Raw genomic sequence first — 22,755 nt, 5'->3', positions numbered from 1 at the left:
CTCGCTCTTGCTCAGGCTGGTTTCAAACTCCTGAGCTCAAACAATCTGCCCGCCTCGGCCTCCCAGAGTGCTAGGATTACAGGTGTGAGCCACCGTGCCAGGCTGACACATTAGTCTTTCAAAAATCAGTTTGGGAGCCATTTGGCCCGATTCAGTTACAATTACCATAAATTAGGCAAAGAACTCGACATAAGGGTCAGGAGTGAAGGACTTAGTTGCTGCAAGGGGTTTGGAATGACAAAAAAGTATGAAAGCAGATTAGCCCCCTTTAAGTATGTCACAGCTTTGATTGCTGCTTATGGCTTCCATACTTTGATGATTATGTACGAAAGAGGGAAGAGAAACATTACTGGGCACTTATTACATCGGAGGTACTCTGCTGGGTGCTCTCCTGTACATTATCTTTTAAAATTTACAGATATTACCTGACCCCCAGTTGTAGACTATGGTCATGGCCAGTTGTAAACAAACTCTCCACTTTCTCAAATGCATATTGAAAAACTAGTGAGTGGTCGCAGGAGGGAGGAAGGGAATTACTAAGGGAATTGATTAGTCATATTAATCATTTATGTCTTTTCCCTTTATCCATTTAAAATGAAAATGGATAGCCATTTAGGTACCCAGACCCTGCCTTCCCTAGCTTCCTCTTCCCCTCTCCATCAGTTCCAGGCTCAGGACTGTGTAGTAGGATCTTGCTTCAACAGTTGGCTTGGACCTCAGCTCCCTATGAGAGGCTCTGCTTTCTAAGCTTGGAAAAGCTCATGAGGCCTTCCTCAGGAAACTGCTTACTTCCCTCACGATGTCCAAAGGGATGCAAAACAAGTTTGGGATTTCCTTTTACCCTCGAGGTCCTTTATAAAGAGCATCTTCTTGCATTTCTGTCCATTGCTTAGTCCCGAGCACACTTCATGCCTCTTGCAGGTCCCACAGTAGTGTTAGCAGTTACAGGGAAAGGAGGAGGGTGAGGTAAGTGAGGTGCCTGGGGTACAAGATTTGAGGAGTCACTTCTTCTCGGTGTTGTACAAGTGTACTTGAATTTCTAATTCATTGATTCTGGAGTGTGGTCCTGGACACCTGTATTTCTGCAAAGCACTGCAGATGATTCTGACATATATCTGTACTTTTTAAATATTTAATAGGTAAGGGTTTTGTTTTGCTTTGTTTAAAGAAGTGAAAATATTTGGCCCATAAAGATGAGGTTGTGCTGTGAAACCTTGTTTTCTCAGGATATTGATAAATCTCACCTTTAAATTACAGACTCCCCTTACCCGATCTAAGGTGTCTACATAATAGATGTGTCATCGCTATTTTCTGTGATTCCCAAATTATAGCAAGAAGCACTTTCACACTGAAGGCATTATTAGTACGCATTTTACATTACTCACTCCTCTTTTTTATGTTTTCTGTTTTCTTAGATGAAAAGGTAACATGCCTGACTGACAACTGTGTACAGAGAACCTCAAGTTATTAACTCAGGTGTAAGAGCCTCACCCACAAACTAGCTTTATTAGCTGATAACACTACCACTTTATACTACTTCCAGTGCCAGAAGATTTCCCTTCCGTCATTAACTTTTTAAAATTAAATAAGTAGATTAATTGATGTGGGTGGGGAGAATCACTATTTTAACTAATAAACCCAGAGAATCAAAAATACTTTTTATGGAGATAAATATTAAAAATGATGCGTTGGCAGCTAGAATATGGATAGATAAGCATTGTGTACTCTAAAATTTGTTATTCTCTGTTTAAGGAATAAAAAGCTGAATTTGTCAGTAGACCAGTTGTCTAAAAGAAAATAACTACTTTGCAAATAAATACATACCCACTTAAAATTCTACCACGTCTACTTTACTTTTTTCTGAAGCATACCATCTGGCAGCTGTGTCTCGGTGTTAAACAACTTGAACACAGATAATACATTTTACAATTAAAATAATAGCTTCACATTTACCGGATATGATTAAATATAAAATGTTAAAGCATGCTTACTGCCAGCTCTATGGATATTCAGGTAATGTTTCAGTGAAAAACATATTGAATTGTGCTTTCCTGATTTGTTTATGGTTCACACAAGTGGAACATACTAATTGTGCAAATAGGTTAGAAAATAGTCATTTTGCAAACTCTGAGGTACTTTGCAGAAATTCAGCTGATGTCTGGTTTCATAAATAGCAGTATCTGTGGTCATCTGTTTAGGTTCTCTCATGGATTATTTAAAGTACATAATGTAGTGTAGATATAGATTTCATTTATATCAGAGTTCTAAATGTGAGTGAGTGAGTGACAAATACAGCAAAACTTTACTGGTTGTCACTGTCTTCCTTTATTATTCTTAGATAGCCAAAGCTACCTTGTTTGTATTTGCTCATGAAATAATATATTAGCTTGTCCTATGGTACTCACACTGGACTAGTGGAAGCACTACAGCATATGGAAATGCCTTGTAAATCATCAGTGAAAAATTCAGGTGTATATATTGAGCATATGTTAGTATATTGCTTGTTTTTTTATTTTACCTACTTACTAACCAAGATTCTGTAATATGCTAACCATTTTATTCTTTTCCAGAGAGGAAAGCAGATTGTGAGGATTTCATCAGCCTGTGTGGAGAATTCATATTGAGTCCCTCAAACTACTTTTTACCTTAACTTAAAAAATCGAGGAAACCATTCATTTGGAGAAGGTGTTAGAAGGGTGTGTGTGTGTGTGTGTGTTGTTATGACAGGCTGCTGTATATTGTAGGCTTTCGTTCACAGCTATCTCTGTGCCTTGCAGCAAGGGAAAGAGAATATTGAATTTCTACTTCTTTCTTTTTGATCCTAAGGAGGTTATAAATCTTTACAGTGCATGAGTAATAATTTAATTCTTCAAATTACTTGAATATGGTTGACATTAAGCTCATTGCCTGATGACTCTACCTTCAAAATTCAGTTAGGAGGGAGCAGGAGGTATATTTGTTTTTTTGTTTTGTTTTTTATATTTCACAACTTCTAGCACTGTCTTTGGAGTAGTAGACTGAGCAAATGAAGGCACGAATGCTTTGTCTAGGATAGACCACATATGTTTTAAAGGTGCTACTCTTTAATGTTGTGTTTGTATAGTGTGAATGGATGTTGCAAAGGCTAAAGTTTCATGTACAGTTGTCCTTGAGATACACTTCTGTTGTTCATTTATTCATATTTAAGCTACAACTTATTTAATATTTTTAGTAGCACTTGGATCAAAGAAGAAAATGGGCAGCTGTCAGAACTAATTTTAAGGAAATAATATAGAAAAATACATATTTTGGTGTGTGGCTTTTTAAGAAACAGAAAGCATGTCATTTAATTTCCGGATAGGAGCAGTAGGTGTTGTCTCAGGATATATGCATTACCTGTAACAGAGCCGATGCCTGGCTCTTGAGCTGTGATGAGTCTGTTTTTCTATTTTTGGTTTCAGGCACACTGTGATAAAAAGTAGATTGGGAGCAGAAGGGTGGTAATGGTGGAGGGGAAGGTATTCTTTTCTGTACTGACAGGGAGACCTAAGGTTAGAATGTGACTAGTATTGCCTAGAACAACAACTAGGCATTCAGCCTTAGAAGGAGGTATTATTTCTAGTGTATCTAAAATGTCTCTTCCCTATAATGATGAGTCCATTCTGCCACAGCCAAGCCTACCAAGAATGTTTACCTCTTTTTTACTCTTATCTGAAATTGGATGACCACGCAATGATTTCTATACAGCAACTTGGATATTTTGGTAATAAATACGTGCTTTTCTGAATTCTATTGTTTCTATATTTAGGAAGTTATCCCTGGAATTTGTAGCTAATACTCAGTAATAGACATTTTAGCAACTTAATCTCTTTGTTTTTTTTAATTCATAAAATTTTACAAAAGTTATGCTCACTTAGAAGCTTTATCTGCTTTTATTTTTTCCCCCAGTGTGGTCATACTAAGAAAATCTGAATTTAACATAAATTATATATTGATAACCTCTTAGCAGAGTAGCAGAATTCAATTTCTTAGAAAGTTGTTATGGAACCAGAAATTTGACAGATGAATGTAAAATGTCTAGCAAGTGATGTGAATAGTAACAAAGATTTTTATTTCATTTCTATCAATTATCTATGATACTATTATTAATATTACAGTATAGAGTTCTTATTCTCTTCAGGTATGCTTATAGGGTCTCTTTCATCAAGAGGCACATATGCCTATACTGAGAGACAAATTATTGGTTTGCAGACCTTAATTATTTAATGAAGAGATTCGATGAGATCTCAATATTTGAGATTTAAATCCTCAAAACTTGAGAGAGCAAAATAGGAAAACCAGGCATGGAATGGAAGAATATCATCTTTATGTGATAAATAAGTTATATTTAAAATCATAACTAGCTTTGTACAAATAGTAGATTTATTCTGTACGCTTAAGATTATGGGGAAAATGACATAAAAGCACATGCAGATAAAGCTTGTGCCTTCTGATGTGTAAAGCAAATATCTAAATATATGTCTATTTGTGTCCACATGCAGAGTTAAAGGACACTCTTCCATGAAATAATGCATTCCTTTAGTATTGCTGCAGATTTTCATAATTTTTTAAAACATTTCTATTGTAACCTACATCAAAAGGGCAGCCAGGGTTTTTGTGTCTGACTATACATATGCATTATAAAAAAGTGAGTCTACTGTAATTACCAGTTTGCAGAGCGAATTCCTGCAGGGTTTGTATTCTCCCCATTAGTAAAAGAGATAAGTTGAAATGTATTAAAATTTCACTGTACAACTGGGAGTTTTTGTTCACAGTAAATGTGTTAATGTTTCTTCATTGCTTGACTGTTTGTGTTTAAATTTAGGCAGCATGCCCAACAGGGACAAAATTATAGGATAAAGCTATGTATAAAAGAAAATCCTTCAGAGAGCACCAATAAGACTCTTTTTAAAAATAAGCAGTTACATATAATAGTACATCGCTGTAGCCACAGAGAAAAGTTTTATCTGTCTATTTAAGAATTATTGGAATTTTTCTTTCCCTTGTGTAAAAGTTAAGAGGACCGAGCTTTTATGTCAATAGCTAATACACTTTGATGTAAAAACATCCATTATTTTATTCAGTGTTACTCCTGTAAAGAGAAAGAAATGATTCCTTTTTGTTGTTCTTATGATGAAGAGAGGCTAATAGCATTTTGAGAGAGAAATGATAGATCCCATTTTCTTCCCTAGTAAAGGAATTCTTGCTTGTTAAGAATTCTAATTACAGCCTGTTATATTTTTGGAGTATTTTTCCCTGCTTTTCTTCATCGCCATGAACCTAGTAAATACAATTATTCACATACATAGGCGTACGTTTTAAAAAATTAATCTACAACCACTATCACCTAGTGTGAATAGGTAATGAAATTTATAAATACAGGATAAAGGCTCCTATTTCTTTGCAGTCTAGAGAGGGCAGAAGTTACAGTTATCTGTAAACACTGCCTGTATAAGCTTTGGCTAGCCAGGGAATCAACCCTCCTCTCTCTCTCTCTTAAATGTTGAAAACATATTGTAGTTTTCACTGTTTACCTTTGGCAGTTTCTTCTGTCTGCTTTTCCGTAAGTGAAAATGAAAGAGTTTGCCAATATCCGTATGCTCTCTCAAATGTCTCAGACCCACAATACAAACAGTGTAAAAAAGCAAAAATAAAATATAAACTTTCATTTTGAAATGTTGCTATCTTAGAAATAATGTTTTGTAATTTACTTTGCGTAGATATGTGGAGGGGGGAGAGAGAAAGAGAGAAAATATGAATGTATATGTGTCTGTGTTTTAGTTTGTATCCGTACAGTCATGGTGAAAATATGAAAATCCTCTTGAATATTTCATATTATAAGTGGCTTTCCTTAAGTAAGTATATTTTCCCCTTAAATGTATTTAATACTTAATTTTAATTTTCCCCTTGAATATTTTTCTTGAATATATTGGTCCACCTCCCCCCGCCCAAAGACCTTTAGTTTTTATTTCTTCCTCTACACTGTTCTTTAAAACATGAATTTTTAACTGATAGACCTTGAAGTCCTTCAGAGCCATTACTTTCTTTTGGCTAATTTGTAGAAAGGCACCATATGAAAATTGGATTTTTGATCTGATGGAGTGATTCTTGAGTTCTTATGAACCATTTATAGTCTATCAAGTAAATCCTTCTTAGTTCACGGATTATTGACCCAATGGACCATATTAGCTGCTTCGAAGCTGTTATAGCCCATTATGTTGATTCAGCTGACACACATGTGAACCCAGTCCACATGCCCAAGATGACATTAACATTGTTCTGGAAGACTCTTTTTTTCCTCCCCCACAAGGCTTTCTATTTATTTCTTAATTTTCAAGGGTTAGCTCAAAGTTCCTGACAACCACTGCATAGGTCTCTCACTTTGCTCAGTGACGTTGAAGCATTTGTTAGTAACTAGATGATGTCTTTCCTTTCTCTGTATGTGCCTGTTTTTTAAACCAAGTAATCTTTAAAAGAAAAAAAGAGAATACTGTTTTTTCAATACTCTAGAGCACATTTTTCCCTCAGATGCTTATAGATCCCATAGAAATTTGTGGGATTTCTCTGAGCATCTGAATTTAGCCCTTTGAATTTGAAAAAAACACCTTTTACAAGAATGATAACATTGTATTTGTGTTTTTAAAAAATGTATTACCTGAGAGGTTTCACTTGAAAAATTCCAGTGACTCTAGCCACTGGTAAGTAAAATCAAGATGTGCCTTCATTGATTTATATGAAGCTCTAATGAAGCCAGTCCAGGTCTCAGCACAGACCCCTGGGGAATCTGTGACCTGCCATAAATAACGTATAAGGGGCATGTAGACTGTTCATCATATCATTATTTTTATTTGTAATAGGTATGGTTCCTGTGGTGATACCTGCTTTAGGCAAAGAAACATATTGTTTTGTAATCAGAGATAATATATGTACAATGGAAGGTATTAAAATGTTTATTGAGATGTGTTACTAATGGACAATCCCAAAAAAGGTGTAAGTAAACTGCTATATAATAAACCAAGTGTTCTTGGGAGTACCTTGTCTCACTTTTTTTCAGATTTTGACATTTCTTGATATAACCATTTAAAGACTCTATAAAATGATGTTCTGAATCACTTTCTTCATCTAAAATGTACCATGTTGTTTGTAGAAAATTCTAGTATAAATTGTTAACTGCTTACTTAGCAGTTTCCCCTACTTTTTCAAGTTGCTTAAATCTCTACCCATCGCTTTCCCTCTTTCCGTGTGGTTTTGTTCACATCTCCTATTCAGTCATGAGCTTCTATTACAACTGAAGAAATATCTGAGGAAATCTCATTGAGGAGGAGGGTAGCAAGGGGGATTATTCTGCTTCTTTCCTCTCATACCCAAGCAGAGTAGAAAGAGCCCTGGATTACTTGGCTGCAGCCATTTAGGGACATCTCAGAGCCTCATTTTCTGCTGTTTGAAAAATCTCTAATTTCAGGGATTTTGATGATTAAATAAGAGAATGTATTTGAAATATTATGCAAGCTTCATAACACTCTACAAACATGGGATATTACTAGTCTCACAATGTCTGCCTCATTCTGCCTGGGTAATCAATTGTCATTTGAAATGTTAAATTCTAAAATGCAACAGCTTTTCTCCCTTGTTGCTTCACTGGGGTAAATTTTTTCACAAACCTAGAGGAGTAAATTTAGTTAAAAGGTCACCTACCTTTTACTCTTGCTTGGTAAGTGGATTGATTACAGTGCTCTGGCATTTGAAATAATGTGGCCAGCTCCTAATTTTAGGGAGAGGATAAAGATTTAGAAGAGCTACTCTCTTAAAGGAGCCCTTCATAAGCCATCTAGGAAGGGAAAGGTATAGTTAATTTAGGATGATGTCTTACATTTGGCACAACTTGGGAGAGCTCTTGCATTACTCCTGTACCTCTCTACTTGGTCACCAAGGTATGGGATCATTATGCAAATCAATCATTCTTCCCAGGATTGGAGGTGCTTTTGAAATATACCAGAACTTAGGTTTTATCTTGTCTTGTTTCTTGCTTAATAAGGAGTAGTTTCTTTGTAAAGTGCTTAAAGGTTTTTAAGTATTCTTGCATCTCATTATAAATCCCTTCCTTATTAATGTCTTCCCTATCATTATCATATTATATTAGTAATTGTTTTCATGAATGCCACAGAGAAATGTAATCATATTACCACCTTTCAAAATGCATTAGTGAAAATGAATAAAATGTATTATCAATGGAATACAAAATTGCTGATTCAACATTAAGGTAAAATGAGATGATTATTACTTAGCATTCATATGATGTCAGAGGTACTTTGGCTCCTTATATAAAGTATCTTATTCTGGTAAGTACAGACTGAGTTTAGTTAAAATGTGGTTATTTTTTTACAGTGAGCTAACCCCTTATTTTCAATTTGCTGATAGGTATGTTCATGGAAAGAGTATTTCCTTCTAGTTATGTTATCACAGCTGCCTGAGTAGTCTGTAAAATTTGTTAAGTGTACAGGCAATAAGTGAAGTATCTTGTTAACTGTGAGGTAAGAAAATAAAATGTTTTTGCCTAAATTGAAATGCCTTTCCATTTCATGTTTCTTTAATATTACTAATCGCCTAACAAAATAGCTTGTATTACCACAGACCTAATGTAATTGAAAAACAAACAAACAAACAAACAAACAAACCACACACATATGCACTCCAGAGCTTGCATATGCTTTGAATGCCATAGAAGCCTGGGTATTTTCCTTACATAATTGGCTATATCCCGCTGTTGATTTTTGCTCTGAACTCCTAAATTATTTAAATGGGGTCTTTCTTAGGTCGATTGATAGTAGGTTGTGATCGGAAGGTAATGACTACAGATGCTCATTGGATCTGTGTCTGTGAAATTTATGTGCCTGTGTGTGTCCCTTTCTCCCTGTTCGTATTTATGTATTCACATAGTCAAAGAAACATTCACACTCATATATACACACATCCCCAAAAGTTTATGGTTTTCCCTCTTTGTCCCTCCTCATAAACTAAGTTTGTTTCTTAGCCTTTACTGAAGTCATTTTTTCATCACAGTAAATTGAGGAATGTTTTCTGACATACACCGCAGAATTCACCATTGTCAATTTTTAACAAATTCTCCTAACAGTTTTTTAATACCTTTATACTAGTACTGTTGAGCATTATAACTGAGAGGTTTGTTTTTTGTTTTGTTTTACTCTAAAATTTTTGAAGGATGCCTTGGATTTTTTTTGATAGAAATGGCAGTGGATTTAAAAAATAATGGTCAGTTTTAAAATGGGTATATTAGATTTTAGTAGTTTCAAAGTAGAAGGGATTTTCAGGTTTAAGCAGCCATGAAATTTGTTTGTTCACCTTTCATTTATTCACTCATTTAGCATTTGAATATTGAAGACTCACTAAGAGAAAGACAAATATGTTGCATTGTCTCCTGGGGGATGGTATCTTACGGAATTAAATGGTTTGACACCACTAAAAGAAAGTAGGTAGTGTAGTGGGATTCCCTCCACCCTCCCCCTTTTCAAACAAAGTTCTTGAGATATATTTCACAACATCCATTCCACCCATTTAAAGTGTACAATTTAATGTATTTTAATATATTCACAGTTATGTAAAACCATCACCACAGTCATTTGGGGAACATTTTCATCACCTCAAAAAGGAACTCCATGCTCTTTAGCTGTTACCCCCACCCTTAGGGAGCCACTAATCTTTCTATCTTTACAGATTTCTCTGTTCTGGATATTTCCTATGAATGAAATCATACATTTGGTCTTTTGTGACTGGCTTCTTTAGTTTAGCATAATATTTTCAAGGTTCATTCATGTTGTAGTGTGTATCAAGTCCATTTCTTTTTATGGTCAAATAAAATGTCATCATATTAATGTACCAGATTTTGCTTATCCATTGGTCAGTTGATGGAGGGATAGTGCCTTTTAAAAAATGAGATTTTTAAATCTCATGATTTTTAGCAGCAAATAATACTCAAAGGTCAGCTTTTCTGAATGAATCTCTTTCAGTTATTTTGAATGTGTTTATTGGGAAGATGATGTTTTTCCTTGGTTTGTAACTTTATTTCTTGTGGTGTTTTGTTGAAGTTTAACCCTCTTTGAATTGCCCAGCTTTTTGTCTGTACCATGTTGTTCACTATTTAAACCAATGGCATCTGGCCTTTGTAGTGGGCCTGGGCAGACCCATGGGTTTTGAAATCTTCTGTCTCAGTCACAAGATCTAATGTCCTTTCTGTTGAAAAGACACCAGGAAATTTCAGAGCACATCATGGTCAGCAAAATGATCATTTTTCAGTGTGCTATTTCTTCATAGACATTAAAACAGACAAATGTAAGGAACTTTTTCTTGAAAGGTTAATTTTTATTTTCTAGTTACATTACCACTGAATTAGATATATACTTTTTCCATAATTTTTTTATTATATGAATTTTTGCATGAGTTTTTGTAAAGAAACAGAATAACTTCATTGTTTTTCACTTGCTGTTATTACTATTACGTTATGAGTGGTAGCATTTACCTTATGTTTAATACTCTGGTCCCTTAACTTTGACAGTAAGCTTTATAATCACTGATAATCACTTCTTGTCAACTGTGTGCATTGCCCAAACTCAGATTTATGTTTCTTTGTATAAATATAGAAAACATACCCATCTTACTAAAACTATAGATTTATGTTAGTAGTATCATAGTCAGCATTAGATGTTTTAGGTTGTTAATAAAGCTGTTTTGTAGGAATTTTAAAACTGTGGCTCTTTTGGTCCATGTTTTGTGTCTGTCCAGCTCACGTCTTCTTGTTTCATTTTGAATATCTGATTACAGAACTCTTCAGTACAACAAGTAGCTACTCTTCTACTTTCATCATATATGAGTTTTATAACCAATAAAAGTGAATTTCACATGTAATCATATAGTTCATGTTGGTCATCAGTTAAGTTCAGTAGTTGTCCACCATGCAAAAGAAATGCAGAATTTCATTGCTCAAGCTGTATTGTGACTTGGCTGAATTTAGGAAACTGATTTCTTCTACAAAGACAGTATTATATTGATTTTCCAAGTCAATTAGTTTTACGTATTAGCCATATGAAGTCAGAAAGGAAAACTGTCCTGAAAATTATACAGGGAGGTATTTGCTGACTTAACTACCCTGAGTGTCATGTGGGTTCTTTAGAGTCTTTGCGGCAATGTTTGAATTACTGTCTCGTATCTTATACACAAGATGTATAAATGTAATTTTCTCATCTTTTTAGTCATGTACAAGGTCACTGTCTTCATCCACGATGTTTCCTAGCTCTTACTTTGTAATTAATGCAATATATTCTATGGCAATCCTGCAATAATTAGCTTTTAGATTCATTACAGATAATTTTTTATTCCAGACTTTTTCCCCACTGGGAAAGAAGTCTTTAAAGAACAATTTTCCTACTCAGTAAGAAAGGGTTCATTTCACCTTTGACACTGTGCATACCTTTCATTCTGGGACGTATGTATATGTTCAGAGGTGAAAAATATTCTCAGTGATGAATTACTAAGAAGTTAATTATAACAGGGTATTTTGTATCTTCATGGAGAGTTTGCCAATTTTACATATTTATGATATCTATATGTGACTTTCAAAGTAGAAGATTCAATTTAGTAAGAAATTTGTTCTTGTTAAAAATAAAAGTGGTGAACCTTGTCACTAGTAATCGTTATAGTCAATTAATTTATAAACCTAGATTGTACCACCTAAGTTTACAGTAAAAGCTGATGGGATAGAATGAATGCTATAGTAATGATTAGTTTTTTCTATAATTTAATTTTAATGTAGGTCATATACTTAACTATTAAACATTTTTAAATGTTTTAAGTAAAATTTCATAATTCAAGTTGTAAATCTTGCTATACTCCTTAGAAATGAGCAGGGTGAAAACAGATTTAAGAAGGATTTTTAGTTATGTATGGGAGATTGGTCAGAGTTAATGAACACATGAAGGGAACTCCTTGCAAATAGATTGTTTTGTTTTATTTTGTGGAAAACCAAAACCCACAACTAAATGAGTTTTATTTTTAGATTTTTTCCTCCTCTTATTATGATTGTTACTAATACTTCAGAATATATGTTTCATGTTTTTCTTTGCCCCATGGCTTTATTTTGCCTTTTGTTATTTTGTGTCAAATAACTAGGATGTTTCCAAACAAGGACTAGCTAATAGATTTATTAATTAGCCTTGTGTATAGTTCTTTTGTGAAGTAAACTGTATATTGACTGAAGCAACAGTTTGTGCTTTCCTGAGAAGTGTCATTTTGTGAGAAGACTGATGTTCAATTCACATATACTTGGTAGGTTTAAGCCAGCTATGAGGCATAATAAAGCTAAAGAGACTTTAATTTTAGTGATAACAGAATCTATCATATGTGTAGAGCTTTGGAACTCATCCAAGATACTTTCAAATGCACTTTTATTTAATATTCAAATATAAATATGTTACTGTCTGAACCCTGATTTTTTTTTTTTTACAAAATTTTCCTGCTTTGTGTATTTTAGATGTACTTTTGAATGTGAATATTTGTAATTTATTTTTGTTGTATGTTTTCTTTGGTTTTCTATTGGTAGTGGAAATAAACTGAGTAGTAATTGGAAGATTTACCTTGCTCTTCACTATTATTTAAGAGCCATGTAACACACACAAACATTTCTGAACCCTAATATTAAAACACAAATAATAATCCATGTGCCTACCTTAGAGGATTATTGTATGACTAATGTGGTATTAAATATGTCAAAGTGTTCATTTATTCATTAAGACTAACTATGCGTTAAGCGTTTTACAGGTATTGGAGTAAAACTTAATACATTGGGAAGAATCATAAGGGAAAAAAGAATTATTTAAATATAATATGTGGAAAGTTTCTTGAGGCCATAAATGATTGCCATTTATCAAACTTTTACTGTTGCCAACAGGGTAACACACGCTTTATATTTATCATTTCATTTAAGTTTTTTGCCACCGTTGCAATGTCATTCTTACTATCATTTTACAGATGAGGAAAGGAGCTCAGAGAATCAGGGATTTAAGCGCGTACATTGTAAGCCCAATAGACATGTTGGGCTGCCCTCATGGAACTTAAATCCTAGAGGGGGGAACAGACTCAAGTCAAATAATCACACGGATAAATATAACATTCACAACCTGTGATAAGTGCTATGACAGATGCGTTGTGATACAGGAGACTAACGGGAACTTGCCTTGAATAGGAGATGGCACCTGCCCTGGGGAGTGAGTGATCCTTGGGTCGAAATCTGAAGGATAAGTAGTAGTTCATAGTGCAAGTGGGGTTGGAAGGTGGGCAGGTAGAGAGCATTCCTTTGGAAAAATAGTCAAGGAGAAGGTGGGGTGACAGAGGCGTCCACTGTCTAACCAGTAAGGATCGACATCCACTCTTTTTACTCAAGTAGGAGGAGATGAACAGAAGTTTGAAAATAATCTCAACAAAGCTAATGCCATACAAAAAGATCAGAGATGTGGGACTCTGAGAGAATGTTCACTGAGATGGGGAGAAAAGAGGAATGGGTAGGTTATTAGGAGCCAGTTTGAATATTCTAGAAAAAGGACTAATCGTGGTAGTAACAGTGAGAGTGGAAGACAGGAAAGGCAGGGATAAATCATTTTTGGAGGAAGAAGAATGTCAGTGAAAATGCTGGCCCATGACTGCCTTGCTGTGAGTGGGACTGTATTGCAAAATTCCTAGTTCATGGCATGGAGAGCTCACACAGACCAGGGTCTGATTCCTGGATCTGCGACTTTACTAGTTTAGTGACTTTAAAGTAGTGAATTATCTCTACTTCAGTTTCTTCACTGGTGAAATAAAGGTAATAATTAATAGTAACAACTTCATGCTATTTTCTGAGGATTAAGAGGGCCAATATTTGTAAGCTGCCTAGTACAATGTCTGAAAAACAGCATATATTCAATAAATCTAGCTATATTATTAATTATAACAGGTAATAGTTTGCTGCTATAAATAAATTTAAAAATCTTGCTTTGGTAGAGGAAAGCACAGAGGAATAAAGAGGGAGAGATCATGCTTCTCAAACATGTTTAAGGGCCTCTTTTTTATTCTTAGGGTCTCTCGTCTAAATCTACTGCCCACAAACCCCAAACTGTCAAGTCCTTGAGCACAGGGACACTATCATTCATTTCCTGCCACTTAAGGCAGTGCCTGGCTCCAAAGTGATGCTTCTTGCTTAGTGATGATATTTGAAGCTGTAGGAGGGCATGAAATTGCCAAATTAAGGAATGAAGAGCCTGGTCGTGGGAAACACCTGTATTTATTTACAGTGGAGAGAGAGTCAGCAGTTGCTGCCAGAAAAACGAGGATAGTCAGTCTCTCCTGCCCAGGAATGAAGGAGAGTTGCATCACAGTCTGGGACAAAGAGGCTAGAAAAAATGACCAGATGTGATGAGAACATCGCTTGTCAGAGAGAGCACTTTCAGGAGCAGCGTGGGGCAGAATCCAGATTGCAGAATTAAAATGTAGGTGGTGGTGAGGAAGTGGAAGCGTTGGTTGCTGGGTGCATGGATTTCTTCTTCAAGAAATCCATGATAAAGGTAAGCAGAAGAAATAATTACTTTAATAAGTTGCAGGCTTAAGAAAACGTATTGTTGTTATTGTTGTTGGGGAGTTGACGAAATGCTGACCATGTAAGAATTGAGGAAAGAATTACAGAGCACCTTTCATGGGTCAGGATCCTGGAGGTCTGCCTCACCCAGACCTGAATACTAATCCCTGCATATATGGGTGGGGACAGTCTGACTGAACTGTCTCTTCTTTTCTTCATCTCTGCATTTTCAAAGCTTGTAGTTCAGATAACGTAACACATACAGCTTGGCCTTGTTCAGCGTGCCCAGAAAAGAGTTAGAGGCATTCAGACATTAGCTGAATGAAGGAAGAAGTGATGTGCTCCCAAAAGTGAAAGCTTGTTCATTTCTGCTCTTCCCGAATGTCTCCTTATAACATGTACATTTTTGAGGCTTAACTGGCTTTGATAGTTTTATGATAATTTATGTTTTTTAAGCGTGGGTGAGTTGGCAAGTGATCACATTGGTTCTGTTTTGTTGTGAATAAATAGTATGTCAAAGTTTTATGCCGTTTCAAAAATGTTATTTAGAATAAAACTTCCTTTGAAGCCACAATAGTCTCTTACTCAAAATATTTATTTAGACCATATTGTTTAAATATATGTAATTCCCTTAAGGGACAATTGTAGTCTATATAAATCTGAATTTAAAACAAATAGACCTTCTGGAATTCATAGAAATACAAAATGGATATTCCAGTGCTTAAGTGTTTATATACAAAAGGAGTTGAGGTGTTCCAATGTTTGTATGTTTAGGTACAAAAAGAGTAGAATTTATAAAAAAGGATGATGATCTGAAAAGTTTAACTCCCAGATGTACCAGATGTATAAAGTTATTTAGGAAGACAAAATATTTGAATCATAAACTAGTTCAGAGTAAGCGAATGAATGATTCAACCAGTTGAGAAATAAACATACATAAAAATAAATTCACACTCTTAATTTGCTCTGATCTTGAACATAACTACAATTAAAGTTTATGGAAGTATACTTTAAACACAATACAAAATTAGTATATTTTTGTAAAATAATTAACTATTATCAAATTAGTGACTTAAAGTATTTATGTATTTTATGCTGGAGTTTATATGTAGCTGTCCTTGAAAGATCATCTTTTTTATTGGTCCTCCTTTGATTTTTGTAAAGCAGAGGGTATTTTTTTAAGCATTTATGAAAGTTTCTATTATTGTACTTCAAATTATATAAATGCTTTAATGTCAACGTAGCTCCCATATCTGAATTTATAATTAGTTTGTCAAGTGCCTTATTTTAAGTGGAAACACTGTTTCCTAAACTCTTTTTATTTTGGTCATAGTACAGTCAAGTTGTGAGTTCATTAACTAATGAACATGTTACTTAAAGAAACTGTTTCTGACCTGGGATGTTCTAATATGTTTCTCAGTTAATAAATCATTGAAATTGAAATAAGAACTTTCGGGAAAATAATTTCCTTTATAACCTACAGATTCCTTTAATCACCAATACATACAGCAAACTTTCACAAGCTGGCTAATGTGCAATGGACTGTTGACATTGGAAGAGAGACCCTGAAATATCAGACAGATTATACAATTGAATACTTCCCTGGAAGAAAACAGAAGAGCAAATTAGGGATGAGGGTGAAATGTGAATGGAGTCTAGAGTGAGGACTCCAACATCTGACACTGAATAGGGATCGATAGATTTAATGTTAATTAATGAAAGAGAAATACTTTACACTTGCCTGATCCCCAGAGCACTGGGAACAGTAAAAGCCCATTCAGGCTTATTCTCTGTAAAGAATAAGAATTTGTCCCAACCATGTTAACAATATCTAAAATACTTTACCAGGCAATGTTTGCTATAAGGAAAAAATAAAAAAATAAAATAAAAACAATATCTAAAATACTGCCTGTTGCAAATGGGACAGTTTATATAAAAGACCAAATGGTTCCAGAAGTGTGAGCATCTGGAGCTATGTGAGTGCATCTTTCAGGCACAGAGTTTCAGATATTCCCGTGCCCACCACCCCAAAATCAGCAATCACTGATTGCATCTAAATCTGCAGAGAGATCTTTTCCTGGCAGTTCAGGTAGTTACAGTAGATTGTTAATCTGTGAATGATCAAAATAAATCCATTCTGTCTTCAGAATTTCCATGCAAATTAGAATTAAATGTATGAGATAAATGTATTGACTTTATCTCATACATTTAAGGAGCATAGGTTAGCTTTAGCACAATTGTTAAATATAGATTATTCATAAAAAGTTACACTCCATTTATGCTAATTTTCTGTGGATTCACTTTGTAAGATAAACTGATGAGATGGTTTTTTTTTTTGAGACAGAGTCTCACTCTGTTACCCTGGCTAGAGTGAGTGCCGTGGCGTCAGCCCAACTCACGGCAACTTCAAACTCCTGGGCTCAAGCGATCCTACTGCCTTAGCCTCCCGAGTAGCTGGGACTACAGGCATGCGCCACCATGCTCGGCTAATTTTTTCTACATAGTTTTTTAGTTGTCCAGATAATTTCTTTCTATTTTTTTTAGTAGAGACGGGGTCTCACTCTTGCTCAGGCTGGTCTTCAACTCTTGAGCTCAAACAATCCGCCCGCCTCGGCCTCCCAGAGTGCTAGGATTACAAGCATGAGCCACCGCGCCCGGCCTGATGAGATGGTTTTTTTTAAAGTACTTGTAAGGAAATGAGAGATTTTTTATTTTTCAGGTTTTCTATGATATAGTTGTACTGTTCCATATATAATATGTTCACATAAATGGCTTTTCCTGTTCTATATCTGATCTAACAACAAAATGTAAACTTTCTTATATCACCATTAAAATAAAAGAGGATCATTTTGTATTTTTCAAAACAAAAATGAAAATAGAATTAACAAATCAAAAAAAAAAATCCCAAGAGAATTCAGATGTGATAAACAATAACAAAATATCTTAGGTCTTATTGGGCCAACAAGAGTGTCTTTTAAAATATATCTGAAAGATTAGCAAATCATTTAATCGAAATTCACCAGAAGAAAGTAATACTCTAATAATAATATTTGCCATGTTTTGCAAACATTTCACTTGAATATTGATTTATTAGAATGTATTTTTTGCATTAATTGGCAAGTAAATAAACTTAAGTGGAAATATATATTAGCAGGAATTTTTTTTCCTCTTTGGATCTCTGGTGTTATAAATCCAGTATCTTACAGAGTATGTGATCCTTTATTCTTATTCTACTTGGTCTGTGTTTCTAATTTATATATATATATATATATTATGAATGATGCAAAATGTATTAGTGAATGAGCTTTTTTTGTTGTTAAGAGATTTTGATGATATCAAAACTTATTTTTAAAACTCTCTAGGCCCCTATCAACATAAAGCCTTTAAACATGGAAGTGGGCATTATTTATTAAAATGTTGAAAAAAATAGAGTATCTTTGAACAGATGCTGATGTTTTTTTACCTCCTTTATTTTTCAGGCCATCCGCTGCACACTGGTAAACTGCACGTGTGAATGTTTTCAGCCAGGGAAGATTAACCTGAGGACTTGTGATCAGTGTAAACATGGCTGGGTGGCACATGGTGAGGAAAATCGGAGCTTTTCTTCCCATTTTTATTTTGTACATGTGAGAGTGAGTGTGAATGTGAGTGTGTGTGTGTGTGTGTGTGTGCGTGCACGTGTGTTTCCTAGAGCAGGCACTGGCCTGGAGAGGTCAGCTGTGTTCCAAGTGACAGTTAACATTCAGGCCATGTCTCTTAAACGGCATATTCTCGGCTCTAAAAATTAAGGCTAGGCAGGCCACTGTCCGCAGAAGGGCAGAATGTTTATGGGACAGTTGGGCCGTGAGGCTCTTACTGAGCATAGGAGCAGCCAGCAAGCACGCGGCCTGATGGAAACTCAAACATACCACAGTTGGCCTTTCAGGGCCTGGACCTCAGAGAGAAGCTGGCAACCTCTCATTGCTGGAGAACTCCTTGGTGACTGTTCCCCCTTGTCACATGTGTGAGGGGCTGAGTTTATCCTTCCAGATGTTAAATTTTGTATGGTCTAAGGTGAGCAAGAGAGTGAACGGGAACATTATTTGGCTGGTATCTGAAAAAAAATCCGTAAATACCCCCTTTCAGTGTGCGTTGGGATTGGAGGTGGTTGGTGTTGGTAAAGTGTGAGCTCTGTGTAGGGGTGCGTTGGGGGTGGGGTGACCCAGAGTGAGAGATGTGAGCATTGAGGCTTTTTGCCAGGTGCACAGAGCTGTTCTGTCAATGTGCCTTGACTAAGAATGTAGCATATTCTTGCGTATGGTTTACATTTATTGTGTTTAAGCAAAAGGAGACTTGGAAATAAGCAGATTTTTTTTCACCTCCTAGGCTACAGAATTTTAAAAGATAGGTAATGTTTATAAAAGAAATCCTGGCTTGAGATTTTTTTGACAGCCTGGGGTATTGGCTCTTAAGTGGACATATTCTTCATTCCCAAGCAGTGCCAAACATCCAGTGGGTTGTATTTTTATAAATGTCATGTTATTCTAGCAAGATCTGAGGTAACAACACTGGGCCATGCCTTGAAATGCTTTTAATTTATCATGTACCTTGCTTGTTAGGGTGTGTGTGTTAGAGTTGCAGGGACATTTCAGCCATGTTTCTGTGTGTGAGAAAGAGTAGTATGAGAAGAATACATTGGAAAGAGTGTGTTCCCACCATGTAGCCACAATCCTGTAATCCTTCAGTACCCCAGGGATGGAACTTTTTCCTGCCTCATTAACAACAAGGCCAAAATCTGTAACACTTCCCCGTCCAGTCTTGAACAACAGATGAGCTACTGTTACCTTCCCAGTCGATGTATTTCTTCTCTTTTCCTATATTAGCTTGCTCTGACTGTACTGCCATAATAAAATACCACAGGCTGGGTGGCTTAGACAACAGAAATTTATATCCTCACAGTTCTGGAGGCTAGAATTCCAAGATCAAGGTGTTGGCAGCATTGGCTTCATTCAGAGGCTTCTATTCCAGTTTGAGATGGCCACCCTCACATGGTCTTTTCCTCTTTGGGCACACGCCCTTGGTGTTTCCTTGTGCATCCAAATTTTCTCTTCTAAGAACACTAGTCAAATTGGATTAGGCCAACCCTAAAGAATCTCATTTTAACGTAATCACCTTTTTAAACGTCCTTTCTCCAAATATAGTCACATTCTGAGATACTAGGCATTATGGCTTCAACATATGAATTTTGGGGGAACACAATTCAGCCTATAATGCTTCCAAACATCCTTCTTTCCCTGAAGAAGTATTGGTTCTGCTAGGTAATAGATACAGAGCTCAAGTCCCAAGCCCATCAAGAATCATGAGGAAGGGGACGGGTATATGCATACACAAAGAGTGCGATGCGCACCATCCGGGGGATGGACACGCTTGAAGCTCGGACTTGGGTGGGGGCAAGGGCAACATACGTAACCTAAACATCTGTACCCCCATAATATGCTGAAATAAAAAAAAAAAAAAGAATCATGAGGTTACTGCTGGCAGTAGGGGTGTAGACTGTTGTGAGGTCTAATCCTGGCCTTGCCACTTCCATGACATGTTACTCACTATCCCTGGACCTCAGTTTTCTTATCTGTAAAATAGGATCAATAATACCTACTTTATAGTCTTATTGTGAAAATTAAAGATAAAGTATGTAAAGTCTTTAATAAATGATACATATTAAAAATAAACTGGACAACAGATAAGCAGTAAAGGGGGGGTATCAGTCATTAAACAAAGGGCTTTTCATTTACTCTCTTTTTTTTTTCCAAAGCCATCTTGTATTACTATCATCTGCTATGGTAGCCTTGTGAGTATAGAAGTAGCCTGTGTCGCCAGAGTTTGTTTTATCTGTCTAACTTCCATGTGCATATTACATTAGTAGTATAATGAAAAAAAAAGCAATATTTCTTCCTTCCTGAACAACATAAATTATTCCTGGCCAATGATTATTTTGAAGAATGTGATTTTTCACCCAACTTGAATAAGATATTTCTGTTACACTAGATTGTGCTTTTCCTACTGTACTGTTAAAAATTCTATGCTTCTGGGATATTAATTTTGGGGTTTCTTAAATCTAAACCAAATTAATTCTAATTCTTTCCCTCAAAATTATCACTTTGACCTCTTTTCTCCTCCACAACAGGGATGTGTCTGTGTACAACTCAAAATACATACATGCAGATATGCAAATTCCTGTTCATTAGGGCAAGTATGACAGTGAGGGGTTGGCTTCTAGCCTTTGAATTGGCAGTGGAATGAGAGCACCCACTCTTTTTGCCCCTAGCATTTCAATTAATTGCTTCATTCCCTCCCCCTGCACAGAAACCCTGAAATCATGTCTCCAATTATTTCTGCTCAGAGGTGAAACACAGCAGCTTTCTGGCTGCCTTACACAGTATAGCATCCTATGTGTGGGGCGAGAAGGGAGTTACTTGGTTTTTCTAGTGTGTAATTTTTCTGCTGAAGTGCATGGAACAGCAATAAGATTACTGGGATACATTTAATAGAATTGTTTCATGGTAGCACTGAACATAACTCTGCCTGTTATTGTGCTATTAAAACTTTAATATCTGCAACTAAAAAATAACTACATGCCAAAATCAGGTATTCTCTTTAAAATGAAGAATTTTTATGCCAGAAGCAGTAGCTTACTCCTGTAGTCCCAGCACTTTGGAAGGCTCAGGTGGGAGAATCACTTGAGGCCAGGAGTTTGAGACCAGCCTGGGCAATATAGCAAGACTCCTTCTCTACCAAAAAAAAAAAAAAAAATTAACCGGGCATGGTGTTATGTGCCTGTAGTCCTAGCTACTCCAGAGGCTTAGATGGGAGGATCTTGAGCCCAGGGAGTTCAAGATTGCAGTGAGCTGTGATCAAACCACTGCACTCTAGCCTGGGCGACAAAGCGAGACCCTGTCTCTTTAAAAAAAAAAAAAGAAGAAGAAGAAGATTTTAGAAATTTGTTGGCCTCTTTTGAATAAACATCTTCCTGTATCCCCTTTGTTAGCAGCATCTTCAATTTATTCCTAAAATGTTGGATTTTATGGGTCATTATTACCATATATATGCATAGACACACATACATATGTGTCTATGTATATATGTGTACACACACGCACACACACATACTCCATTGCCTTACAGATTGTTTCTCAAGTCTGCTTGAGTTGTTGACATTAGCTGCTTTAGAAAAACCTTAAGAAAGATGTTTTAAAAATTTAAAGAGAGTGATTAATTCATTATATTATACTGTAACACCTGGGTTTTGAAATTACTTAGTGGGGCATGTTACTATTCTCAAATTAGTTCCTTGAAATCTTTAGCACTAGTGGGTTAAGGGGAGAAGGAATGACCAAAAACAGTTCTTTGAATACCAGTATTTCCCACTGAATTAATAAAGGATTTCCTACCTCTTCCCCCAATTAATGAATTTCAGTGCTTTCACTGAGATTTGATTTCACTTTGATAATAGAAAGCAGAGCTTGTTGAATTTAACTTTATTTAAAACAAACTTTTTTTTTTTTTGGTGTATCATGGCCATACCGAGTCTATAATAACTAGTTGGTAGACCAGAAATAGCCCAGAATTTTTAATTTTGCCATGATCCTCTTCTAAGTTCTAAGGACTCTAGCCTATTGCCACTTAATTGCTGTATTTCTTTTCTCATGTTTGCATTGTCTATTCTCTGCTTTTCTTTCATTCACCTGAAACGATCTGAGTATACTGAAAAATAACAACAACAAAAATTTCCCACAAGTTCAATTCTCTTTTGTTCAAAAGTGCCAAAATAAGATATTAGGATAAGAACAGTAATGGGAGGGCCGGGCGCAGTGGCTCACTCCTGTAATCCTAGCACTCTGGGAGGCCCAGGCGGGCGGATCCTTTGAGCTCAGGAGTTCGAGACTAGCCTGAGCAAGAGCGAGACCCTGTCTCTACTAAAAATAGAAAGAAATTAGCTGGACAACTAAAAATATATAGAAAAAGTTAGCTGGGCATGGTGGCGAATGCCTGTAGTCCCAGCTACTCGGGAGGCTGAGGCAGGAGGATCACTTGAGCCCAGGAGTTTGAGGTTGCTGTGAGCTAGGACGCCACGGCACTCTAGC

At 35.9% G+C, this 22,755-nt stretch overlaps 1 protein-coding gene across 2 annotated transcripts in view; it reads left to right on the top strand.

The window, feature by feature from the left end:
* The window catches only part of BNC2 (basonuclin 2), a 403,512-nt gene that overhangs the window by 243,398 nt on the left and 137,359 nt on the right, over nucleotides 1-22,755 (top strand). For both annotated transcript variants that reach the window (XM_012665017.1, XM_012665016.1), the window contains one exon: nucleotides 18,115-18,217. Coding sequence is in view for 1 of the 2 variants with exons in the window: in XM_012665016.1 (XP_012520470.1) it covers nucleotides 18,115-18,217 (103 nt within the window). In the remaining variant the exon portion in view is untranslated. The remainder of the gene's footprint in view (nucleotides 1-18,114; nucleotides 18,218-22,755) is intronic.

Source organism: Propithecus coquereli, unplaced genomic scaffold, assembly GCF_000956105.1.
Source record: "Propithecus coquereli isolate 6110/MARCELLA unplaced genomic scaffold, Pcoq_1.0 Scaffold95, whole genome shotgun sequence".
Classification (NCBI taxonomy): domain Eukaryota; kingdom Metazoa; phylum Chordata; class Mammalia; order Primates; family Indriidae; genus Propithecus; species Propithecus coquereli.
This window is presented reverse-complemented; position numbering and strand designations above follow the sequence as displayed.